The following is a 23,313-nucleotide window of genomic DNA, read 5'->3' on the forward strand; positions in this document are numbered from 1 at the left end:
TTTTGTCAAGCCTTGTCATCGAGGACTTTGCCGATATTGATTTCAATATTTCCACGACTGGATATCTTGAATATTCATCAATGACTACCATCAAATAGTCTCCTGATGGAAAAGGTCCACAGAAGTCCATCGAAACTTCAATTCACGGTCCATTTGGTAGCGGTGACATCTGTAATGGTTCTATGCGTTTTGTCTCTACCGTTGCTTGACAAGGGATGCAAGATTTGAATGTGGATTCTACGATTTTATCAATTCCTGGAAACCAGACCTTTTCACGCAACAATGATTTTGTTTTCACCACCCCTTGATGACCCTCATGAGCTAGTTCAACTACTCGTTTTATGAGCGACTTTGGTGTAAGAATCCGTGTATTCCTCAAGATGATATCTGTATCGGCGAGTGTAAATTCATCTCTAAGTTTATAAAAAGATTTCCAATCGGAATTCTTATTTTTTGCAAATTTTGTCCAATTTCTAGATTCCAGCGATGATCGTAGTTCTCGTAGCATCGGATTTTTTTTCGGTGTGAGTCTTAAACTCATTCAATTTCATTGACTTTGGTATGTCGCTACTTATTGTGAAGTTGATATATTCCTCTGCAATCTTTGATGCTCTTGAACTTCTGATTTCTGTTTGATGAATCGGATGACGTGACATGTAATCACTCGGATTAGATTTTCCTGGTTTGTATACTACTTTGAAATTGTATGGCTGTAAACGTAAAGCCCATCTTCCAATTCTCGCTGGAGGTTTGGCATTCGGGTTTCCAAATATTAGCTCAAGTGGCTTGTGATCGGTGACTAACCTGAATTCTTGACCAAACAAGTAGATATTGAAATGCTCACAGCTCCAGACAATAGCTAAAGCCTATCTTTCCGTTTGTGAATATCTTTGCTCTACTGGTGATAGAGTTTTGCTGGCATACGCAATAATCTTCCTGTTGTTATTGTCATCATATTGTGACAAGATTGCACCGGGTCCTACGGGACTTGCATCTACAATTGCTTCAGTTTTCTTCGTCGGATCAAAGTACGATATGACAGTTTTATCTGTAATGACATCCTTTAGTGTCTTCATGGCATTTGAATGTTCGTTTGTCCAAATCCATCTTTCATTCTTTCTTGTCAGGTCGCGTAGCGGCTTACATACAGTAGCAAAATCTGGTATAAACCTGGAACAGTAATTCACCATACCAAGAAAACTTCGCATCTCCGATGCATTTGTCGGATTTTCTTCATTTTTGATTGCTTCAACCTTGGCTGGGTCTGCTGATATTCCATTTCCCAAAAATACAAATCCGTAGAGTTCTAAGCTTTCTTTGTTGAATTCACACTTTCTTTTCTTCAGTGTTATGTTCTTATCCCTCAATCTGGTCAAGACACTTCTTAAAGCTCTATCGTGATTCTCCTGTGTGTCTCCCAAAAACAATGATATCGTCACTGAGATTGCGCACTCCATCGGTCCCTTCTATAATTTGTTGAATTATTACTTGGAATACTTCTGCAGCAGACGATATTCCGAAGTTTAATCGCTTATACCTTCTCAATCCAACATGTGTGGAAAACGTAGTGATATAGCGGGATTCGGGCGCTAATTCAAGTTGATGATAACTTGAATTCAAGTCGAGCTTTGAGAAAACTGTTGCACCATTTAGGTCGTTGATCATGTCATCGACAGTTGGCATTACGTGACGCTCTCTGTGTATAGCCTTATTAGCTTGTCTCATATCAACACAAATTCGTACCTTGTCAGGGTCTTTTGGTTTGGGTGCTGTTACTATGGGGGAAATCCATGGTGTCGGCCCTTCTACTTTCTCTATAATGTCTAAATCCTCCAGATTTTGTAGTTCTTGCTCCACCTTTTTGCGGATATGAAACGGTATACGCCTTTGAGGTTGCGCAACTGGTTTGACGGCTTCGTTAATGTGAAGTTTGACTTTGTAGTTCTTCAGTTTACCAATACCTTGGAATCTATCATTGGATTCCTCCAAGATATCTTCATGTGAAACAACATTTAAGCACAGTTTCATTAACCCAAGCTCCTGAGCAGTGGCCAGCTTAGTAATGATCCACTGGATCCGTCCACAACGTAAACATAAGCGCTTGTGATATTGTCCTTTGATTCGATCTCGGCTAGATATTTTCCTCTGACCGGAAGTTTAGACGTTGAGCCGTATGTGCAAATCTTGCTAGTAGCTTTTTCCAGTTTGATTTTCTTATTTTTGTCCATTTTCTCAAATGTTTCGTTGTCTAGAATGTTGATGCTAGCACCGGAATCAACCAGAACTTTTGTTTGAAAGTTGCTTATTTTTACAGTTGTTATTGGCAATTTTTGCGCAAGCGATTCGGATACACTGAAAGTATATTCATCATCAGTGCTGAGGTCATCCACATTGTTAACCTTTCTTTTATCCGTTTTCTTTTTTTTTTGTGGACGAGTTTTCTGTTTTTCTGATTTACAGAGCTTTGCAAAATGTCCAGTTTTCTTGCACTTGTGACATTCCTTGTCCTTCGCTGGGCACGGACGATCTTTGTGTGGCCATGCTTTTCCACAATTGAAACAAGTTGTCGACTTCTTAACTTGCAATTGTTTCTTGTGTTTTATTGGTTTATACTTGGCTTTGTTCACTGTTTCCTTTTGTTCCTCCATACCGGAAGCTTGAAGTTGAGAAATTTCCATCGCCCTCGCTGAATCAAGAATGTTTTGTAAGGAGAGATCAGGTTCTCGTAACGCTTTTCTCCTTAGTCTTGACGATTCACAACCTTGGATTATCTGAGACTTTATATATCTGTCTGTGTCTTCAAATTCGCAATGTTCGGTGAGATGTCGTAGTCGTGTATGAAACGCATCCATTGTTTCGTCAACGTTTTGTTTAGCCTGCCTGAATTTATAAATTTCGTATTCTAAGTTCTTCCTAGGGTTGAAATGTTCTTCCAGTTTTGTTTTTGTTATTTCGTAGTCGTTTACATCTCCTGTATCTGCAAGAGTGTCGAATATGCTAAATACATCTTCTCCCGCATAATGCAAAAGCATTGCTCTTTTACGATCGGCACGAGTTATTCCCATGGCAAGAATAAAATTCTCGAATCGTTGGACCCATTTTTTCCAACGTTGTCCTATGGAACTTTGATCACAGACATCAAACTTTGGAAAGGATGGGAATCCTGTCACCATTATTGATACTTCCAGATCAATTCCGCTAAAATTTTCTTATTGAAAATTTATCCTCGTCGCCATTATAATGTTCCTTGTTTCACACAAGGAAAAACAACACGTGTGATTACTTGCACTACAAATCTCTTAATGATACTTAAACAATACCCAGGCTCTGGGTTAACAACACTGAAGAATAATTGGCATACATGACCTTAACTATTATAAACAATGCCCATTTAATCGGAGTCTGTGCGGAGTTAATGTTTTTCTTGTCAGAGTCAATTATCCAGACTGATGAATTGAAATACACTTAAAAGTTAAAACTTTACAGGCACATATTTCTCCGAATCTTGCCTGGGAAACGTACGAACAATTCAGGTGCTTTTATAATCGTCCTTGTTTGCGACCCCCCCCCACCCCCCATATGACAAGAAGCGTTAATTTTGGTCAAATATTAACGTCAATGTTTAATTTTCGCAAGCATTTTCATGTAAATATAAGTACGCTTTATCTCTCAAAATATTTCATATTCCAAATTATTTTTACTAACTTTAAGAAACACTGCTGTGGAAATGGTAATTAATGTGAAAAAAATATGACACACGTCGGAATGTATGCGAGAAGCAGACGTGTGAAAATGAAGAAGGTGCAAAGTCACAACATGTGCGATTCATAAAAACTTTGAAAATAGCATGGAGACGATCGAGTCAAGCGACATTAGCTACCATGGCCGCGGAAATGTTGTTAATCTTGTAAAGGAAGTAGCTCATATTGACGTTAACTAGACCTAACCCGTGGTTTGAAAGAAGACGTATTTTATAGAGCTAGATTACACGTTTTGTTCGAAGCCATGTTTAATATATACATGTATATTTAAAAACAAAATTTAATTGCTTTTCATTAACTCAATTTTTTGTTCCTTAACCATGAAAATTCTAAATATTTCAATACGTTCAAAACAAATATAGTTTCTAACAATGTACTCCAAAACAGGCAGGAAAAAATTACCCCCCCCCCCCCGTTTGACAATGAGCATTTTTTTTATTTTATTGTGCAAATAAATTGAGACTGTCCCCTCCATCAATACTTTTAACAGTAGTTGTACATGGAAAGAATATAAGCTTGAAAGTTATTCATAACAGACATTTCGCAAAGCCTAACCCCAAGTGAACATATCAATGTATAACTTCAAGGACGCCTACCTCAAATTCAAGATTAGCTTCACCCCTTCATATTTCTACAGGAAGTTAGGTATATGAATAGCTTTTAAATGCAGTGTTTGAAAAACAATTCATTGACAGGTTTTTGACCAGTGCTTCATTTAGTATCTGGACTACCCTGTTTTTGAGTACTAATTTCCACCCCAAATCCTTAAATTTTCTCAATTTTTTTATGATATGGTATGTTTAAGCATGTTTTATTATATATTTGATATTTTGCATATATTCTAAAGATCATTGTAAAAGATATCAATAAAACATCCATCAAATTATTTTTTTGAATTGAAAATCGGAATGATTTTGTAAAATTCACAATTTTCGAAAAGGTGGGTAATTCAAAGCTTATTATCTTCCTTGTATACCTAGAAAGTGGCCATGAAATTTATACACACTGTACAGGACATCCTGATGGTGCTTCATGAAAAAAATAAAAAAAATATTTATTGACTAGTTATTTTTGGCCACATCGTCCCGCATGTCCTTATGGTAATGATAGCAAGGCATCACTTGGTTTATTCGTGTAGTATCTAAAGAGATAGTTAATTTTGTTTCTGATTCCGGAATACATCACGCGTTTGGGCATCAGTAATGGCATATTATGTAAACAAAGACTTGTAAGATGTAACCAGACACAGAGTAAAGTGAAAATATGTTTAGAAATATATAAATAAAATTACAATACAAATGAAAAAGTCCTCATATTTTATCATCTTTTGAATAATAGTCATACTTTAAGTCTCCAAGTAACTCAAGTAACATATAACTTATTCCCAGATCCGACACTTTAAGAAAGTAGGGTGTTGTTGGGTTTTTGTGCTTTTATATATATATATATATATATATATATATATATATATATATATATATAAAAGCACAAAAACCCAACAACATTCGAGTTTTAAATAACCAACAGTGTCATGGCCTTTTCAGTGCTTTTATATATATATATATATATATATATATATATATATATATATATATATATATAAGAAATATTTAATATAAAGCACAGAAAATTTCACTTTATTTGGATATCCACTTCCGCCCCTACGCGACGTTTAACTCACGACCTGGTGAACCAAATCTCTTAGCACCGTGTAACCAACGCGCTAGACCGCTTAACCATCTAGGCAAGTCAAAAAACTTGCTTTCGATGACGATGGAGTTCTCTTTATACACACACACACACACACACACACACACACACACACACACATATATATATATATATATATATATATATATATATGTCTTCACTTTTACAGATTACATTTTGTTTACTAGAGTTAATTAAATAATTAAACTTGGTTTCTGCTTTCCACAGTATATGGTTTTGTTCCCAAACTTAAACGTGCGAATGGCAATATTCCTGTATTTGGTCTTCTTATACCTTGGACCTATAATATAAATGTCATTTCAAGAATGCATACTGTATTATTATACAACATTTTACTATATACATAAACTTCATACTGTATATTTCACAAATCCACTAAAACGTTAATACTGTGGTTTTACATGTCACCACTACTTCTGTATACATCACATATTTTACTATCCGTACAAAAAGTTACGCATATGTAACTTTACTACTACTCTATGAGCATAAAGTTCTTCCAATATTTACGCATTACTTTGATATAATATACTCACTACTGGTAAATTGTGACGTGTGGAACAATATTACATGTACAATATACAAACTTGAGATTACTTTTACTATAAAGTTGTAGGATTGGAGAATATGGCAAATCGGTTTGCAATGCATTACGGTATTTACTGAATATATTGAATGATACACTTACCTCAGAAGTGAAGTGAAGACAATCGGGTTTATATGAGAAATTAGTAAGTGAAGTTTTTAATATGCAAAACACTGGGTGTCAACTATCTTTGTGCACGCCTTGCCTGCTACGCCCAAATTAATTCGCAACTGTTATTTCCAGTGAATATATACACAGGTATCTAAATTTAGATCTGGTGATCATCATTAACTTTACCTGTATGGAAGCAAATTAGAAATAAAATTACGTACCTTTAATCTTTTGTACAAGGTTAACACTAGGCAAAATAGTTTGGACATAAAATGTGACAACTACCTTTGTTTTATATCCCTGTAATACTTTAAAAATTTGATTTAACCTTTTTATTTCTAGACAAAGAGCATGGGTAGTATTGTTTATATTATTTCAACTTATTTGATAGGAAATAAGAATACATACTATCCATGATAGCAGCCTTTTTGGATCCAATAAATTCAAAAACTATCAAGCTTTCATGAAGAATTGTGTATCAATTTATTCTAGTACTGGAATCGTGTTTTCTGTAATTCCCATAATTTGACTCACATTTACAGTTATTGTAAGACCGTTTGTCAAAGGAAATACATGACTATGTTTTTAAGCATTTTACATTTGTTTCATATCACTGCGATGCATTAGGAATTTAATGCTTACATTTTTCTTTGTAGTCCAAGATTCAGAGTTGTATGATAAGAGTACTATCTTAAATTAATTCATAGGAAATAACAGTGCAAAAATTTATGATCGCAACTTTATCAGACCTCATAAACTTCAGAATTATTAAGCTTTCAAGAAGGACTAAGCATCCTATTTTTCATATATTATTACAGTCATATGAACTGTCTTTTCTGATAATTCATCGATGAACTTTACAGTTATTTCAGGGATGTTTGCCACATGAAATACATATGCATGATGTAAATCAAATTACCTTTGTTTTATATTACTATAATCTTCCCGAAATTTAATTATTACATTTCCTTTGTAGACAAAGATCCAGAGCGGGCTGAAATTGGTAAGATGTTTTAAAAGATAATTTAATTTTACTTGTAACACAGTTTTCGATGGGTTCATTTGACTATATCTATATTATCTATATCGTATATGAAAAAAAATAGTCGTTTAGTCACGAGATATAACATCTTTGGAATGACTTCACAAGACGATAATATCAGTCCACGTCACATAACGTTCATATTTCCTTTCAACTTATTCATTGTATAACATAAGAACATTTTACTAAATCAAAGAATAAGGAGTGAAAATACTTATCCTCTCTTTATACGACATTAAGTAAGTTGGGACAGTTTACACTTCGTAGTCTTTGGTGACCAGGTCTTCCAACAGTCTGTTGGAATATCCATGGGCACGAATTTTGCTCCTTTGTTAACTGACCTGTCTCTATATTCATATGAAGTAGAAATTATTCAAAAAACTTCTACGTAAGAAGAATGTTTTGCAGTGGCCTTCAGTTCGACATTTAGAATAAATGCGCAGACTATCCAATTTAACGTAAACTGTTTCCCGCGTTCATCTGTAATACAAAATTCAAGGTTGATGATGTTCATATGTACAAGTTTAATGAATAAATAATAACCACATGTACAGCATATTAAATTTTATAAGAATCTACGCAGTTTGCATTGAAGAAGATATTGTGTATACAAAGAATTGGAATCTTCGACTCAGCTATATTATCCGATTCCAATTTTATTCGTTTAATGTTTGATATGGATACGCAATGATATCAACGCAACCAATGTAACACGTGACATAGTTCAATCACATATTTTTTTTTATAATAGATAGTTTATGATATGAGTTATCCCTCTAAATTGGTGTGCATATACTGTACCGGCGTAGAGGCAAATTTTGACTCCCATAGTATACATAATATACATGTTTAAATACGCCGTGCCAGTCATAATATTCTAATGTACATCTAGGCTAATTATAACTTATTGGGTATGCTGCATGTATAATTTCAAATGATATTCTAATATTGTATTAAGCAATATGTCAGACAATATGTTAGACATATCTAATGATTGTCCATCTGGAAAAAAAACCACTCATGATACATACTATGTATGTTATTACGTTAGAATTTTATTATGACTTTCGCCTGATTTTTAAAAAATGCACGTCTACAACCGAATGCAATATTTGTTTATAAAATAAAATGTTTAATATTACAAATATCGAAAATGAAAGCGCGATAGCTTAATTGGTACCTTTACATCAGAGCATAATAGTGCGAGAGTTCGAATGCAAAATTCGATTATATTTTCCCCGTAAAAATTGAATTAGTAGCAAGTCAAATATACAGGCTTTAGATATATACACTTGAAAATCAATTCACTACAATTTTTCATACTTTACATGCTGCAGTACATATATTGTTATGGCATGCATGTTTCCTATCAAGACAATTCCAATTTCACTGATCTCTCGTTTGTATTACAAAGTTGGCGAACTCATTTAGGAGAGGTTGCTTCATGATATATGGTAATTAATGCATCTACCCTGCTATAAGAGTGAATGTTGGTAGTTGATAGATGAACGATGTAGTATCTATATATCTAAGTTATTACTCATTTGTAAACTAAAAGATAAAGTATACGCTTGTATTTTGTATTCCAAGTGGACAAAATCCGGTGAACCCGATCATTACATGTAAAAAAAAAAAATGGATAAAAAACAATTCTTAAGAAAATATTTTCAGAAGAAACGAATGACTCTGACTGCATTTACAATCAATATTAACATATCTACTACTCTAATCGTTTCAAGCTTAAATTTTCACAAGCATTCAGTACTACCATAAAAGGGGGGGGGGTATTAAATCAAATTTCGCATGTAAAATTTATGGAAAACCTACATTCTCAAAACAAAAGAATGTGTGGGCCAAATTCCCCTGTTGCTACGTCGCTGTAATAATTATTTGTTTATAGATTCACCTTACATTTGTCGATAACTGACGCACGTGTTCTGTGTCATAATCTTATTAAAAATACATGATAGCTAGTCATTGGTTACTATTTTCATCATTAAATCGTGGAACTGGTGTTGAATAATATATCAATTTCAGCAATAATGATATTTTGTAGCATTAAAGTTTGATCATTCGATATTTTCTTTGTTTAAACTTTAAATAATTTAAATAGCCAACGTTACAGAAATAAAATAAACATATTGAACAGTTGTTCAATGTGTTGTAATTTCGCACTACCATTGTTTAGAGACGGTAGTGAAATTAATAATTCAAACATAATTCCCTCAAAAATTGTGATGCATTTACATAGATGAAGTACGTCAGTCCCGTGTCATTTACTGCAAAAGAAAATCACATATTCTCAGATCCATGGAAATCGTGCAGCATGCAGAAAGTACACTGAAGAGATGTCTGACAAAATCAAGTGACGAAGCCCTTGTACACAACTATGGCTTCGAAAAACGTGTGCCGGTTATTTAAGATATATATCATAGATTATGTAAGATATCTCCCAAGCTTTATAAGATATCTTGTATATCAAACATGATATCTTATAATGTTTATGAGATATCTTATAAAATAGAAGATACATGTATCTTAAATTTATTTTAATGATATCTTATAAAACATAGATGTTTTAAATGTTTTATAAGATTTCTCATAAACTTTATAAGTTATATTACATATCTTATAAGATACATGTATATCATACTTTTAAAAAAATATCTCATAAACTTTATGATATATCTTATAATGCATGCAAGATATCTGATATGTTTTATGAGATATCTTATAAAAGTAAATTCATATGATACATTATAAAGTTTACAAGATATCTTATGAAAATTCGTCTTTGAGATATCTTATAAAATATATAAGATATCTTATTAATTCAAAGCTTCATACTTATAAACTATATTAAATGCGTGCATGTTTTACTTCGTGAATGCAAGCGTGCATAATTTTCCAAACTGTAACGCGGCCATACGCATCTTTGATGCGTTTTAGCGATTTTCTTCTTCTAATAATGAATGTAAATAGATGCAAGTGTATATGCCAAAACATTGAATATAATACCGACACGATTATTTTTGGTAGATTTTTCATTGTGTCAGTGTCAAATCTTGTGTAGAACTTATGACATTGTTTGTAAATCTTATCACATCCTGTAAGGTTCACATTGGATCCCATTGTCGTGTGTTGAATTTTAAAAACTTTTCGAGTTCGTTTTATAATAGTTCTTTTCACGTAACTTCTGAATGAATTTCTTGCTCTTTTTACTACGATCCAATGTAGCATTGGTTAGTGCGTGTTCCTTCGCTGCAAACATTTCTAGTGCGCTCGGAAAAAAGAACAAAGTGTACATACACACACAAGAATAGCTTCTGGTAACCACGCGCTACGTAAATATATGATGTTCATTTCATTTAGATTAAAACAATGCAAATTGGATGTGAATATAAAAGTAAAATTAATGAATATATATGGGTTGCTCTAAAATTCTTAGATACAATTACACTAACCGTCTTTCAAATCACAGCACCCGCCGCATCGAATCATCCACAATTGATTAAAACTTTCGGAAAAAATCAATTAAACTTTTCAAATAAAAATCATAGTGCACATTTGTTTAATAAAACTTGAAGCATATGAAGACATAAATTGGATTATTTCCAGATTGAGTTCATGACATAGCCCTCTTGTTCATGACGTCGCATAAAGTAACGTCAAAATGGCACAAGGTTATCGTAAACTATACTGTATTTACATGTGTATTATACATAAGTAAAACTTTTTACGAATACATCATAACGATTTTATGGAAGTATACACCATATGAAAGAATTTTGAGGAATGTCATTTACTTTGGACGCGGGGCCAAATTTGGCCCCAAACGAACCTTGCTCTTTGAAATATCCCCACCAATGATTTGGAGATAACGGTAGTTTACGCCAGAATAAAACGATTCATATATCTTTAACTGGTTTTCGTATTAAGTCCTTAAAACCATATTCTGTAATGACTTATCACTTGTTTAAACTTTGACACGCTGAATATATAACAATCTTAGAATATGAATGAAGAAATAATTTATTTGGCATTGTGTTTTGGTTAAGTTGATTTGGAACGGACAATAACGAACGAGGACATTGTGGGTGTTACGGAGTAATTCATATCGCGCATTCGGTGACAATGTGAAACTCATACCTACATTTGTCGAAAACTCTCCTCAAGTAAAAAAGTATCTTCTAGTCAAACAAATACATCTCATTAATTAGACCTAATGTTTCCAACCTACTTATTATAGAATCAAAATGTGTGAGTTGTTGGTTGATCGTGCTTCGAAGAAATGCACAAAATGTCTACATCCGACAGAAATGTTAAAAAAAAATGTTATCCAAATAAATGTGAATTCCAAATTGTAACTATCATAGTGGAAACTTTAAGAAGTCTTTTTTTCAGAGTTAGATCGGATAAAGCGTCGTCTTGGAGAGTACAGCACATGGAGAACACCTATTTCAGGTAACAATCTCTATTGTTTATATGACATGTACTTGACTGTATAATATCACTGATCTCCTTAGAAATAAACGTCTGATACATTAAATAGATTTATACATATATAGCTTCACACACACATACACGCACACACACACACGCACACACACACGCACACACACACACACACACACACACACACACACACACACACACACACACACACACACACACACACACACACACACACACACGGATACGTGCACAATGCCGAACCTCACTACACAAGACTTTACACCTGAAACTCACTACACTCTGTTCTAGTTATGCTAACCAGAATATAAATTCATTTGTAAAGGGGGGCTTTACTTTGGTATCCGATATAGTCCTGTGTTCGTTATAATTTGCATGTGTTTATTGAAATAAAACCCCAGTCTTGTATCCATTGTTTTAATTCAGTTTACCACAATATAATGCCTGGAAAGTCGGTACCTTTAAAAGGACCGATTTTTATATCAGTCGATATGTCTTCTCGGTCAGTGCATGAGGTTGTGTTGGGAATGAATATTTTCATATTTCAATGACTTTATATCCGAAGAAGAGTCTCAGTTTGAAGTGTCACATTGTAACCAGTCCATATGATTAATTAAAGGAATCTGATGTTCTACCAAGGTGCCCAATTAGGGTTGGATCCAAGGGTAGGGGGACGTGTACCATTCCTCAGAGGCAATGGGTCTCAATAGTCTGCCGTTATGTCTTCAGTGCGTTCATTAGCTTAGTCAGTGAGACCCCTGGTGTTATAGAGTATACCCCCTTCAGTAGGTTCATCCTCCGAAAAATCTGCTCTCCGCATAGCCATTTGGCAATTACTTTCAGATACTTTAGGATAATGGAGGATCCAGATGGATAGTTAATTATGACCTAGGTTGGAAATTTAAAACTTTTCTATTCACCATTTTATTAATCGTCTACTATTGTATCAAAATCCATTTAAATTGAGATTAAACTCTTCTTTTATGTGTTTGGTATAAAGGTAAGAAAAAAAATTCCTATTTTTTTCCGACATCAGTTTTGTGAAGAAGAAAAATTATCGTTCGGGAATATAGAGCCTTTCATTGAATCACGACTACTGTTTCAATATATGCTTTTAACACTTTCTATGTCACAATATAAGATTGATTTTATGATATACCCAGTGTTACACAATTATATCAAACAAAAATCAGATCCAATGAAAATACGAAGAGTGGATATTAAGAATGTACACATATACGTATTCGTCTGCTCATGGATTGTGCTTTCCTACAGAGTATAAGAGTAGTCCCACCAGCTACTTACACAACCCCCGAAAACCTGACTATAAAGCAGCTCCATCAAATCCCCCAGAAACATGGCTAACTAGCAGTATTACCCCCACACAAATACGGCTAGATAACAATGTGTCTCTCATAGGCAAATTAACACACACACACACGTGCACCTGAAATTCTGGACAGCTGAGTATAATTCATAATATTAAATATGCATTCAATTACATGTAGAGTGTGTAGTAATTAAATCAACGATGACATCAATTAAAAGATGACACGCAACACGCAATACTAGCAGAACTTTGAATTATTAAGGATGTTTTAATTTCAGTGTATTGTATAATTAGTTCATTAATGGTAAAAAAAAAAATCTTTATTTTGAATAATAGATAATAATAGAATAATAGAATTTGGCTCCACTTTTTTGGCACGCTGTTTTTGGCTATATTTAGCTCTAAAACTTCATAGTTATTTCGGATTTCAAAGATTTCGGTTGAGCATCACTGAAGAGACATTATTTGTCGAAATGCGCATCTGGTGCATCAAAATTGGTGCCGTATAAGTTTTACATACAATCAATTCACTTCTGTTTAAATTCTTTTGAAAATGCATATTATTAAAAAAAGACCCCTCCTAAGGGCAATGAGTATTCATTTCAGTAGCTGAACGACTGACAAAAGGAGTTACCCCTTTAATCAATATATCAAAGATATTAATGAAATTGCAACCAACCACATATGTGCATTGTAGGGACGTTTCACTACTAGGGTTAGGGGAATAGCCACCCCTCAAAGGGGGTGACTCACTAAATGCCATAGCCAGTCTTCCGATGGAAATCCAAACCAAGCACATAGGAGGAAGGCTCACTATTGATAGTGTGTCTTAGGGTCTCACTATATTGCTAGACTCCTACAGGGGGGGGGGGGGGTATATATAGCCAATTTTCCAGGGGGGGGTCTCATTATATAACACCGGTAATTGGAATTAATGTTAAGCAGATTTAAACAAGATGCTCAGTCTATGAATCACCAAATCAACGGAAACTCAAGTAATTCAATACATCTTTAAGCATTTGAAAATGTCAATTCATTTGATGCGCGCATCAATTCAATTAACGATCCTTTCAAATAATTGGTAATATCTACCATTCTAATTTATAGCGCGCATTGATTAAATTGCTGATATTGTGCTGATGCTTAAAATATAGAAAATCCGTCTAACAAAATAATTTTCACCCGATACTATGACACGATGCCACATGACCCATGTGAACACGCACGGGAAACTCACTAGAGAGTGTATAAACTTGATATATTACATGAAAGTCACTACATTTTGTCTGGTGATTGATTGAAAGCATTCAAATGGAACTCAAGTATTTCAACCATTTCTCAAAAAAAAAACTTTTTAGAGAATTGAAAGAGAGAGAAAGAGAGAGAGAGAGAGAGAGAGAGAGAGAGAGAGAGAGAGAGAGAGAGAGAGAGAGAGAGAGAGAGACTGCCTCATGTTTTGTCAGTCGAACCAAAATATATTCTTCTCTAACATTAATTAATGTTAAAAATATCTGAGAAAAATGTTTTCAGTCTAAGAAGCGTGGATTCAAGATACGTTTTATTATTTAAAGATATCATAAATTCGTTTGATGCTTGCAACACTTCAATGAAACATCTCTTCAAATAATAACTAAAATCTACAATTCTGAATGATTGTGCGCATTGATTGGATTCTTTATAATATTGATTATCTTGCTGAGTTGATTAGCGCTATAGTTGAATTGTTGCTCTCTTCAAACGAATTGCTGAAATCAACAATTGAATTGATGCCCTCTACAAATTTAATTAAAAAAAACTATAATTCAATTAGTGCGCGCTTCAATTCAATTGCTGTATGTACTAATTGAATTGTTGCCCTCTTCAATTGAATTGACGATATTAATTCAATTGATGCAGCAACTATTTAATTAAATATGGCTTGAATTCATCATACTTACAATTGAATTAATGATCTTTTTAATTGAAGTGTTTATGTCTATATAAGAATTATGTGCTCATTAATTCCTTGTGCAAAAATCATTGTAAATAATTAAAGATATTTTCAATTGAATTAAAGAGATTATCAAATCAATTATCGTAGCTCAAAATCAAATGCAACGCATCAATTCAATTATTGCAGTTACGAATTAAATGTGCTCTCATCCATTGGATTGATGGGCAGCGCGCATTATCTAATATATGGGCGGAGTGATTTATGTGAACGTCTAATCAATTGATGAGAGCAATAATTGATTTGATGTGCACATCAATTAAATCATTGCAGGTAATAATTGAACCAATCTTTTTATTTGAGTTTTTGTGAATTTGGTGCTCTATATCAATCACACTTGTAATATAACCAATGTTGCATTTAAAGAAGCATACATCCTGGGTGTCCTTTATGTCAAAGTACGACCAGGCCATTTAAAGATGACCATACCGGAAATATTCCTGATTATATGAGAGTGTACTCAGTGCTTTGAAGATCATTTTTTTCTAATTATCTGAATACAGACACTTCTCAAGTCACAGGAAGAACTTGTATCATGTATCTGATCGTTCAGGAATTGTCTTTCTTATTACTCCTTCAGCAATCTATCAAGAGATGCTGAATTTATGAGACTCCATTAAATTGTCTTGATTTTTCATTAGTATTTGAGAAGACACTCGATAAAAAGACTCTTAATCCAATATGTCACTTGTGAAGTCCAAACCTAAAGAAAACTGCTTTAAAGAGGTCGTAAAAGATAATGTAAAGTGCAATCAATTGCAAAATATAGGTGTACATATTTATTTCATAAGCATACAAAGCTGATCAATTTAGCTAAAAAAAACTCATATGTCGCAATTAAAGCTACCCTTTAATCTTAAAACAGCAGACACTTAATGTTCATTCATATTGAAAAGAGCTAACTATTAAAGAGGTGTTCTACATTGCTGACCTGTAAGTCGTAAGTTCGATTACAGCAGTTTTTTTTTAAATTTCAGATTACCTTCTACTAACACTGTATTTTTTGACAAAATAAAGTAAATTTGAAAAATTTCAACTTCAAAATATTGTTAAACATATCACCTACTTTTCATCTACATCAAATTACTCTGGTGTAACATACCTCCTTAAACTTGAAATATCCAATGTAAATGAAAACAAGTTACACGTACGAGTGTGGTACTATCAATTCCATGATAAGTACATTAATGTTACACTGCAGTTAGTTTTACCTACCTACTGTTATATTATCTCAGTATATTGATTAAGTCTTTCAATGACACATAGATACAAGGCTTTGAAATACCATCAAACTTTTTGTTCAATTCATGATATAGATGGAAACTTATTTCACAAATTGTAAATTAACAAAATGTGTACTGCTGTTGATTATATATCAATGTTGAATGAACCAATGCAGGGCGTACAGTGAATGACAAATGCTGATAACATATCTTGTTATACGAAAGGTTTAGGAAACATGCATGCCCTTCATGTTACAATATTGAAAATGACCATTTAGAATGTATGTAGCAATAGTGAAAATTAAGGGTTGCAATGTATCTACTAGTCAGAGGCAACCATTATATGTGATCTCTAAAGATATTGAGCAGACATTTTGAAATGACTAGTCATTTGAGTTGACCTTTGACCCTCTGAGTTTAAAACCAATGGGACCATCTATTATTTAGGGGGCATCAGACTACTAAGTGTGATGTTTGTAAAACACCGGTTCTCAAGATACTGAATGGACAAAATAGGATGTCTAGAGTAGTTTGACCATTGACCTTAAAATGAATGCTAGATATTTACACTTAAATCTGTCAGTGTACCAAGTTTGATGCATTTCAAGAAAATCATACTGAAGATATTAAAAAAAACCTTACGTCCTGACTATTTTGACCATTGACCTTGTGACTTCAAAATCAAAAGGTGTCATCTACTTCTTAGGTAGAGCCAGTGTACTTATTTGATATCTGTCAAGCAAAGGGTCTTCAAGATATTAAGCAGACACCATCTTGTCATTTCCTGTTTGACCCTTGACCTTGTGACCTCAAAATCAATGGGGTATCTAATTCTTACGGAAAATAGTGAATCGAGTTTGATGTCTGTCAAGCGAATGGTTCTCAAATATTGAGCGGACGGTATCTTGCAATGTCCAATTTTACCTTCGACCTTGGGATCTGGAATTCAGTAGGAGTAATCTACTCTGATGGGGCAACTGCTGTGCGAAGTTTAGTAACTGTCAGGCAAAGGGTTGGTTCTTTAAATATTCAGTGGACAATATTTTATTATGTACAGTTTGACCTTTGTCCTAGTCACTTCTAAATAGATAGGGGACATATATTTCTTTTAAAAAAACAGTATACCGAGTTTGATGTCTGTCAGGGAAGCGTTCTCAATATATTAAACAGACAATATCCTACTATGTCCAGTTTGAGCCTTGACTTTGTGACCCGTAAAATAATATGGGTCATTAACTATCTAGGGGCAATCATTGCATCAAGCAAAGAATTCGTTAGATATTGAGCAGACAAGATTTGCTCTACATACCGAATTACATGTTGAAAATAGTATATATGACTCCTCTTTTACAAATAGAGGGGGCATACAAATTTGATTAACTCTTTGCAACACCTCTGCCAAGAAGTAATATTTTTAACAGCAAACTTTCCACGGCACCATGTAAAACTGGACAGTGATTTCTCCTTAATGGATTTTAGACAGTCAACCTGAGCCGGAGTTTTTTCCTAGTTTGATGAAAGTCTCAAATTGTCTCTACAAAGCTGCCTTTTCTACAGAGGTCTAAGTGTGGTACTGAACACTGGCTGTAATAACGATTGGACAGTAAATATCACTTGTAACAGTTGTACAACAGTTTCTTGAATGGTTATCCAACTCATTTGCTTTGTCATTTACCATAACTAAAGCTAAATGATTTCAACTCAATAATATGTCTTCTTTTTTTCAAAAATTGTCTATCCTAAGCCTTTAGTAAGCTACCAATGAATATTTAATATAAAATAAGAATATTGGTAAAACTGATCGATGCTCGGCAACATGCATCTCACCTGAATGAACAATTTCAGATAACAAATGATTCGCACAATGATAAATAAATGTTGATATATTGTTGGAATGAAGGTTTCTTTATCATACATAATGTATATGCAATGTGAAGATAACGAACAGTGATCAATCTCATAACTCCTACAAGCAATACAAAATATATAGTTGGGCAAACACGGACCCCTGGACACACCAGAGGTGGGATCAGGTGCCTAGGAAGAGTAAGCATCCCCTGTTGACCGGTCACACCCGCCGTGAGTCCCATATCCTGATCAGGTAAACGGAGTTATCCGCAGTCAAATCAGTGTGCCAAGAACGGCTTAACAATCGGTATGAAACACGTCAGACAGCATTTGACCCAACGCGAGGTTGTATTGACGAACTACATCGTTATAACGACCATAGGATTTACGAAATGCTGACTTCAATCGAGACTGTTGAAATGCCTGTACCATCAACTTGTTTGTCAGTAGCTTACCTCGATTTAAAAACTGACTATACCCAGAACAAGATATTGCATATCGAATCAGTTGAGATATATAAACACCATATACAGGTGATAATGGAATATTGCTACATAAATGTGGGAAGTTGACGATGGAGAAGCTAAAATCATCCCGTCTGTCATACAGTTGAGTTCTCAGTTTGCCGTTAATATCTACTTTCAATAAAATATCTAAGTATGAAGTAGAAGTGGCCGACTCTGTGGTGTCCTTTATTTTGAGCTCACAGGGATATATCAAATCGACATATGAATGAAAGCTATCATTGTTAATAGACAAAACGTCATCGATATATCTAAATGTCGAATTGAATGTCACAGCCAGAGATTTTTTCTTCTCACGTAGAAGTTTTTGAATAAATTCTGCTTCATATGAATATAAAAACAGGTCAGCTAACAAATGAGCACAATTCGTGCCCATGGGAATTCCAACAGACTGTTGAGTGATGTTGACCGGTACAAATTGACCTAGAGTAACCTTTGTCTGAAAGATATTTGCCTATTACTTATTTGCGCAATTTATGATCCATACTTGTTTAAAAACTGTTGCAACAAAGCACTTTTCCTTACATAGGAAGTGTCTTCCGAGTGAGCTTGACCTTTCCAAAATGACATTGGTTAAAAAGTATGTTCATGAGTAACATTTCAGTTGGGCAACAGAAAAATATGACCGTCCAAAACCCAGCATTAAACTGATCCAGCCAAAAGAACATTTGACGTTTGAGTCATGTGACCAAGACCCTCTACAAACAACCTGGGCATAGGGTTATGGCATACATCTTAGCAATAAGCAGCTTCTGCGCCAAGTATGACCTCTCCATGCATCTCTAACTTAGAATATTAACATTTCTAAGATTTCAGAATCTGAAATTCATAAACTGCACTGCACCCCTAAACTTGTCTAAATGAATTGTGTGCCGGGTCCTTGATCATATTCAATCTTGCATAACTTTCTAAACTTATTTCATAATAAAATGACATTATGGATAGTAATTTTACATTGTACACCCAGAAATCTTGACCTCGTCCAAATGTTCATCATCTTATGCTGCTTTTGTACATTCTCTAAACACCAGCATCATTTGCACCTAGTATATTAGTCTCCTATTTATCTCCTCTTGCACTTCATGGCAAAGACAAAAAATACACATTTCTTATATATGTGACCTTGTCCAAAAGACCCTCTGCTGAGGTCACAACATACCCTTGCCTTTAAGTAACAAGCAAACAAACCTCAACATTTTTCTAATTTCAAAGAAACAATAAAATGATATGAATCCCATAAAATAAATAAGTTAATTTTGTCCAATCATGATGAAAACCCTTCTTGCAGATCTTTATACTGGTGCAGATATTTATGTGCCTTTAAGAAAAGTTCATGAGCTAGGGGCTCTTAAAATGAGTACGGCTAAATCAAATCATGCTTACAGACAAATCGACAGACAGACGGACCAACAGACAGATATGGCGATTCTAATATACTCTTCTAAACTTCATTTGCTTGAGATAACAAAATATAATGCAAATTATGGCATACAAATACATTGCTTTTTAGCTCACCTGAACTGAAGGTTCAAGTGAGCTTTTCTGATCACATTTTGTCGGTCGTCCGTCTGTCTGTCTGTAAACTTTTCACATTTTCGACTTCTTCTCCTGAACCACTGAGCAAATTTTAACCAAACTTGGCCTAAAGCATCCTCGGGTGAAGGACTTTCAAGTTTCTTCAAATGAAGGGCCTTTTCCCTTTCAAAGGGGTTGGGTCACTCAAAAATCTTCTCGAGAATCATTGGCCTAAAAGAGCTGAAATTTACCTGAAAGCTTCCTGACATATTGTAGATTCCAGTTTGTTCAAATCATGACCCCTGGGGGTAGGATGGGGCCACAAGGGGGAATCAAAGTTTTATATACAAATATATAGGGGGAAATTTTAAGCATCTTCTTCTCAAGAACCATTGAGCCAGAAAAGCTGATTTTTACATGAAAACTTTCTGACATAGTGCAGATTCAAGTTTGTTCAAATCATGCCCCGCCCCCCTCCCCCCCCCCCCCCCCCCCCGGAGGGGGGGGGGTAGGATTGGGCCACAAGGGGGATCAAAGTTTTACATACAAATGTATAGGGGAAAACTTTAGAAATAATCTTCTCAAGAACCATTGAGCCAGAAAAGCTGAAATTTACATGAAAGCTTCCTGACATATTGTAGATTCAAGTTTGTTAAAATCATGGGCCCCTAAGATTGGATGGGACTACAATAGGGGATCAACGTTTTACATACAAATATATAGGATAAATTTTCTTCTCAAGAACCACTGAGCCAGAAAAGCTGAGTTTTACATGAAAGCTTCATGACATAATCCAGATTCAACTTTGCTCAAATCGTGGGCCCCGGGGATTGGATGGGGTCACAATAGGGGATTAAAGTTTTACATACAAATATATAGGAGAAATCTTCTTCTCAAGAACCACTGAGCCAGAAAAGCTGATTTTTACATGAAAGCTTCCTGACATAATGCAGATTCAAGTTTGTTCAAATCATTGGCCCTGGGGGTAGGATGGGGTCACAAAGGGGGATCAAAGTTTTACATACAAACATATAGGGAAAAACTTTAAAAATTTTGTTCTCAAGAACCACTAATCCAGAGAAGCTGAGATTTACATGAACGCTTTCTGACATGATGCAGACTCAAGTTTGTTCAAATCATGCCTCCCGGGGGTTGAATGAGGCCACAATAGGAGATCAAATTTTTACATACAAATCTATAGGAAAAATCTTTAAAAATAATTTTACATGAAAACTTTCTGACATAGTGCAGATTCAAGTTTGTTAAAATCATGGCCCCCGGGGGTAGGATGGGGCCACAAGTGGGGGGGTCAAAGTTTTACATACAAACATATAGGGGAAAACTTTTAAAATCTTCTTCTCAAGAACCACTAATCCAGAGAAGCTGAGATTTACATGAAAACTTTCTGACTTAGTGCAGATTCAAGTTTGTTCAAATCATGGCCCCCGGAGGTAGGATGGGGCCACAAGTTGGGGGGAGGGGTCAAAGTTTTACATACAAATATAGGGAAACTCTTTTAAAATCTTCTCTAGAACCATTGAGCCAAAGAAGTTGACATTTACATGAAAGCTTTCTGACGTAGTGTAGATCCAAGTTTGCAAAAATCGTGGCCTCCAGGGGTAGTTGGGGCCATAATAGGGACTAAAGTTTTGCATGCAAATATATATGGAAAGTCTTCAGATATGGGCCAAGGTGACTCAGGTTAACAATGTGGCCCATGGGCCTCTTGTTTTCTTTCTGACTCCCTAGATGAGCTGGTGTGTCTCAGCATCTGCATTCCCTCTTAACCCTTTCTCTTCCGGCACATTTTAGAGGTTTTTAAAGACTAAATGACAATATTTTTACATCGAATAAAATCTACAATAGGAGATCAAAGTTTTACATACAAATATATAGGAAAAATATTCTTCTCAAGAACAACTGAGCCAGAAAAGCTGATTTTTACATGAAAACTTTCTGACATAGGGTAGATTCAAGTCTGTTCAAATCATGACCCCTGGGGGTAGGATGGGACCACAAGGGGGATCAAAGTTTTACATACAAATATATAGGGGAACACTTTAAAATCTTCTTCTCAAGAACCATTGAGCCAGTAAAGCTGAAATTTACATGAAAGCTTCCTGACATATTGTAGATTCAAGTTTGTTAAAATCATGGGCCCCGAGGATTGGATGGGGCCGCAATAGGGTATCAACGTTTTACATACAAATATATAGGATAAATTTTCTTCTCAAGAACCACTGAGCCAGAAAAGCTGAGTTTTACATGAAAGCTTCATGACATAATCCAGATTCAACTTTGCTCAAATCGTGGGCCCCGGGGATTGGATGGGGTCACAATAGGGGATTAAAGTTTTACATACAAATATATAGGAGAAATCTTCTTCTCAAGAACCACTGAGCCAGAAAAGCTGATTTTTACATGAAAGCTTCCTGACATAATGCAGATTCAAGTTTGTTCAAATCATGGGCCCTGGGGGTGGGATGGGGTCACAAAGGGGGATCAAAGTTTTACATACAAACATATAGGGAAAAACTTTAAAAATCTTCTTCTCAAGAACCACTAATCCAGAGAAGCTGATATTTACATGAACGCTTTCTGACATAATGCAGATTCAAATTTGTTCAAATCATGGGTCCTGGGGGTAGGATGGGGTCATAAAGGGGGATCAAAGTTTTACAGACAAATATATAGGGAAAAACTTTAAAAATTATCTTCTCAAAAACCACTAATCCAGAGAAGCTGAGATTTACATGAACGCTTTCTGACATAATGCAGATTCAAGTTTGTTCAAATCATGGGCCCTGGGGATTGGATGAGGCCACAATAGGGGATCAAAGTTTTACATACAAATATATAGGAAAAATATTCTTCTCAAGAACCACTAAGCCAGAAAAGCTGATTTTTACATGAAAACTTTCTGACATAGGGTAGATTCAAGTCTGTTCAAATCATGACCCCTGGGAGTAGGATGGGGCCACAAGGGGGATCAAAGTTTTACATACAAATATATAGGGGAACACTTTAAAATCTTCTTCTCAAGAACCATTGAGCCAGTAAAGCTGAAATTTACATGAAAGCTTCCTGACATATTGTAGATTCAAGTTTGTTAAAATCATGGGCCCCGAGGATTGGATGGGGCCGCAATAGGGGATCAACGTTTTACATACAAATATATA

The 23,313-nt window shown here is 34.8% G+C and overlaps 2 protein-coding genes across 2 annotated transcripts in view; both read left to right on the forward strand.

The window, feature by feature from the left end:
* The window catches only part of LOC125673012 (uncharacterized), a 1,263,960-nt gene that overhangs the window by 503,192 nt on the left and 737,455 nt on the right, over positions 1-23,313 (forward strand). The gene's annotated exons all lie outside the window — the stretch shown is intronic.
* The window catches only part of LOC125674562 (uncharacterized), a 142,618-nt gene that overhangs the window by 42,558 nt on the left and 76,747 nt on the right, over positions 1-23,313 (forward strand). The window contains exons 7-8 of the mRNA XM_056161037.1: positions 7,166-7,192; positions 11,636-11,695. Of these exons, the coding sequence (XP_056017012.1) occupies positions 7,166-7,192; positions 11,636-11,695 (87 nt within the window). The remainder of the gene's footprint in view (positions 1-7,165; positions 7,193-11,635; positions 11,696-23,313) is intronic.

This window comes from Ostrea edulis, chromosome 3, assembly GCF_947568905.1.
Source record: "Ostrea edulis chromosome 3, xbOstEdul1.1, whole genome shotgun sequence".
In the NCBI taxonomy this organism is placed as follows: Eukaryota; Metazoa; Mollusca; class Bivalvia; order Ostreida; family Ostreidae; genus Ostrea; species Ostrea edulis.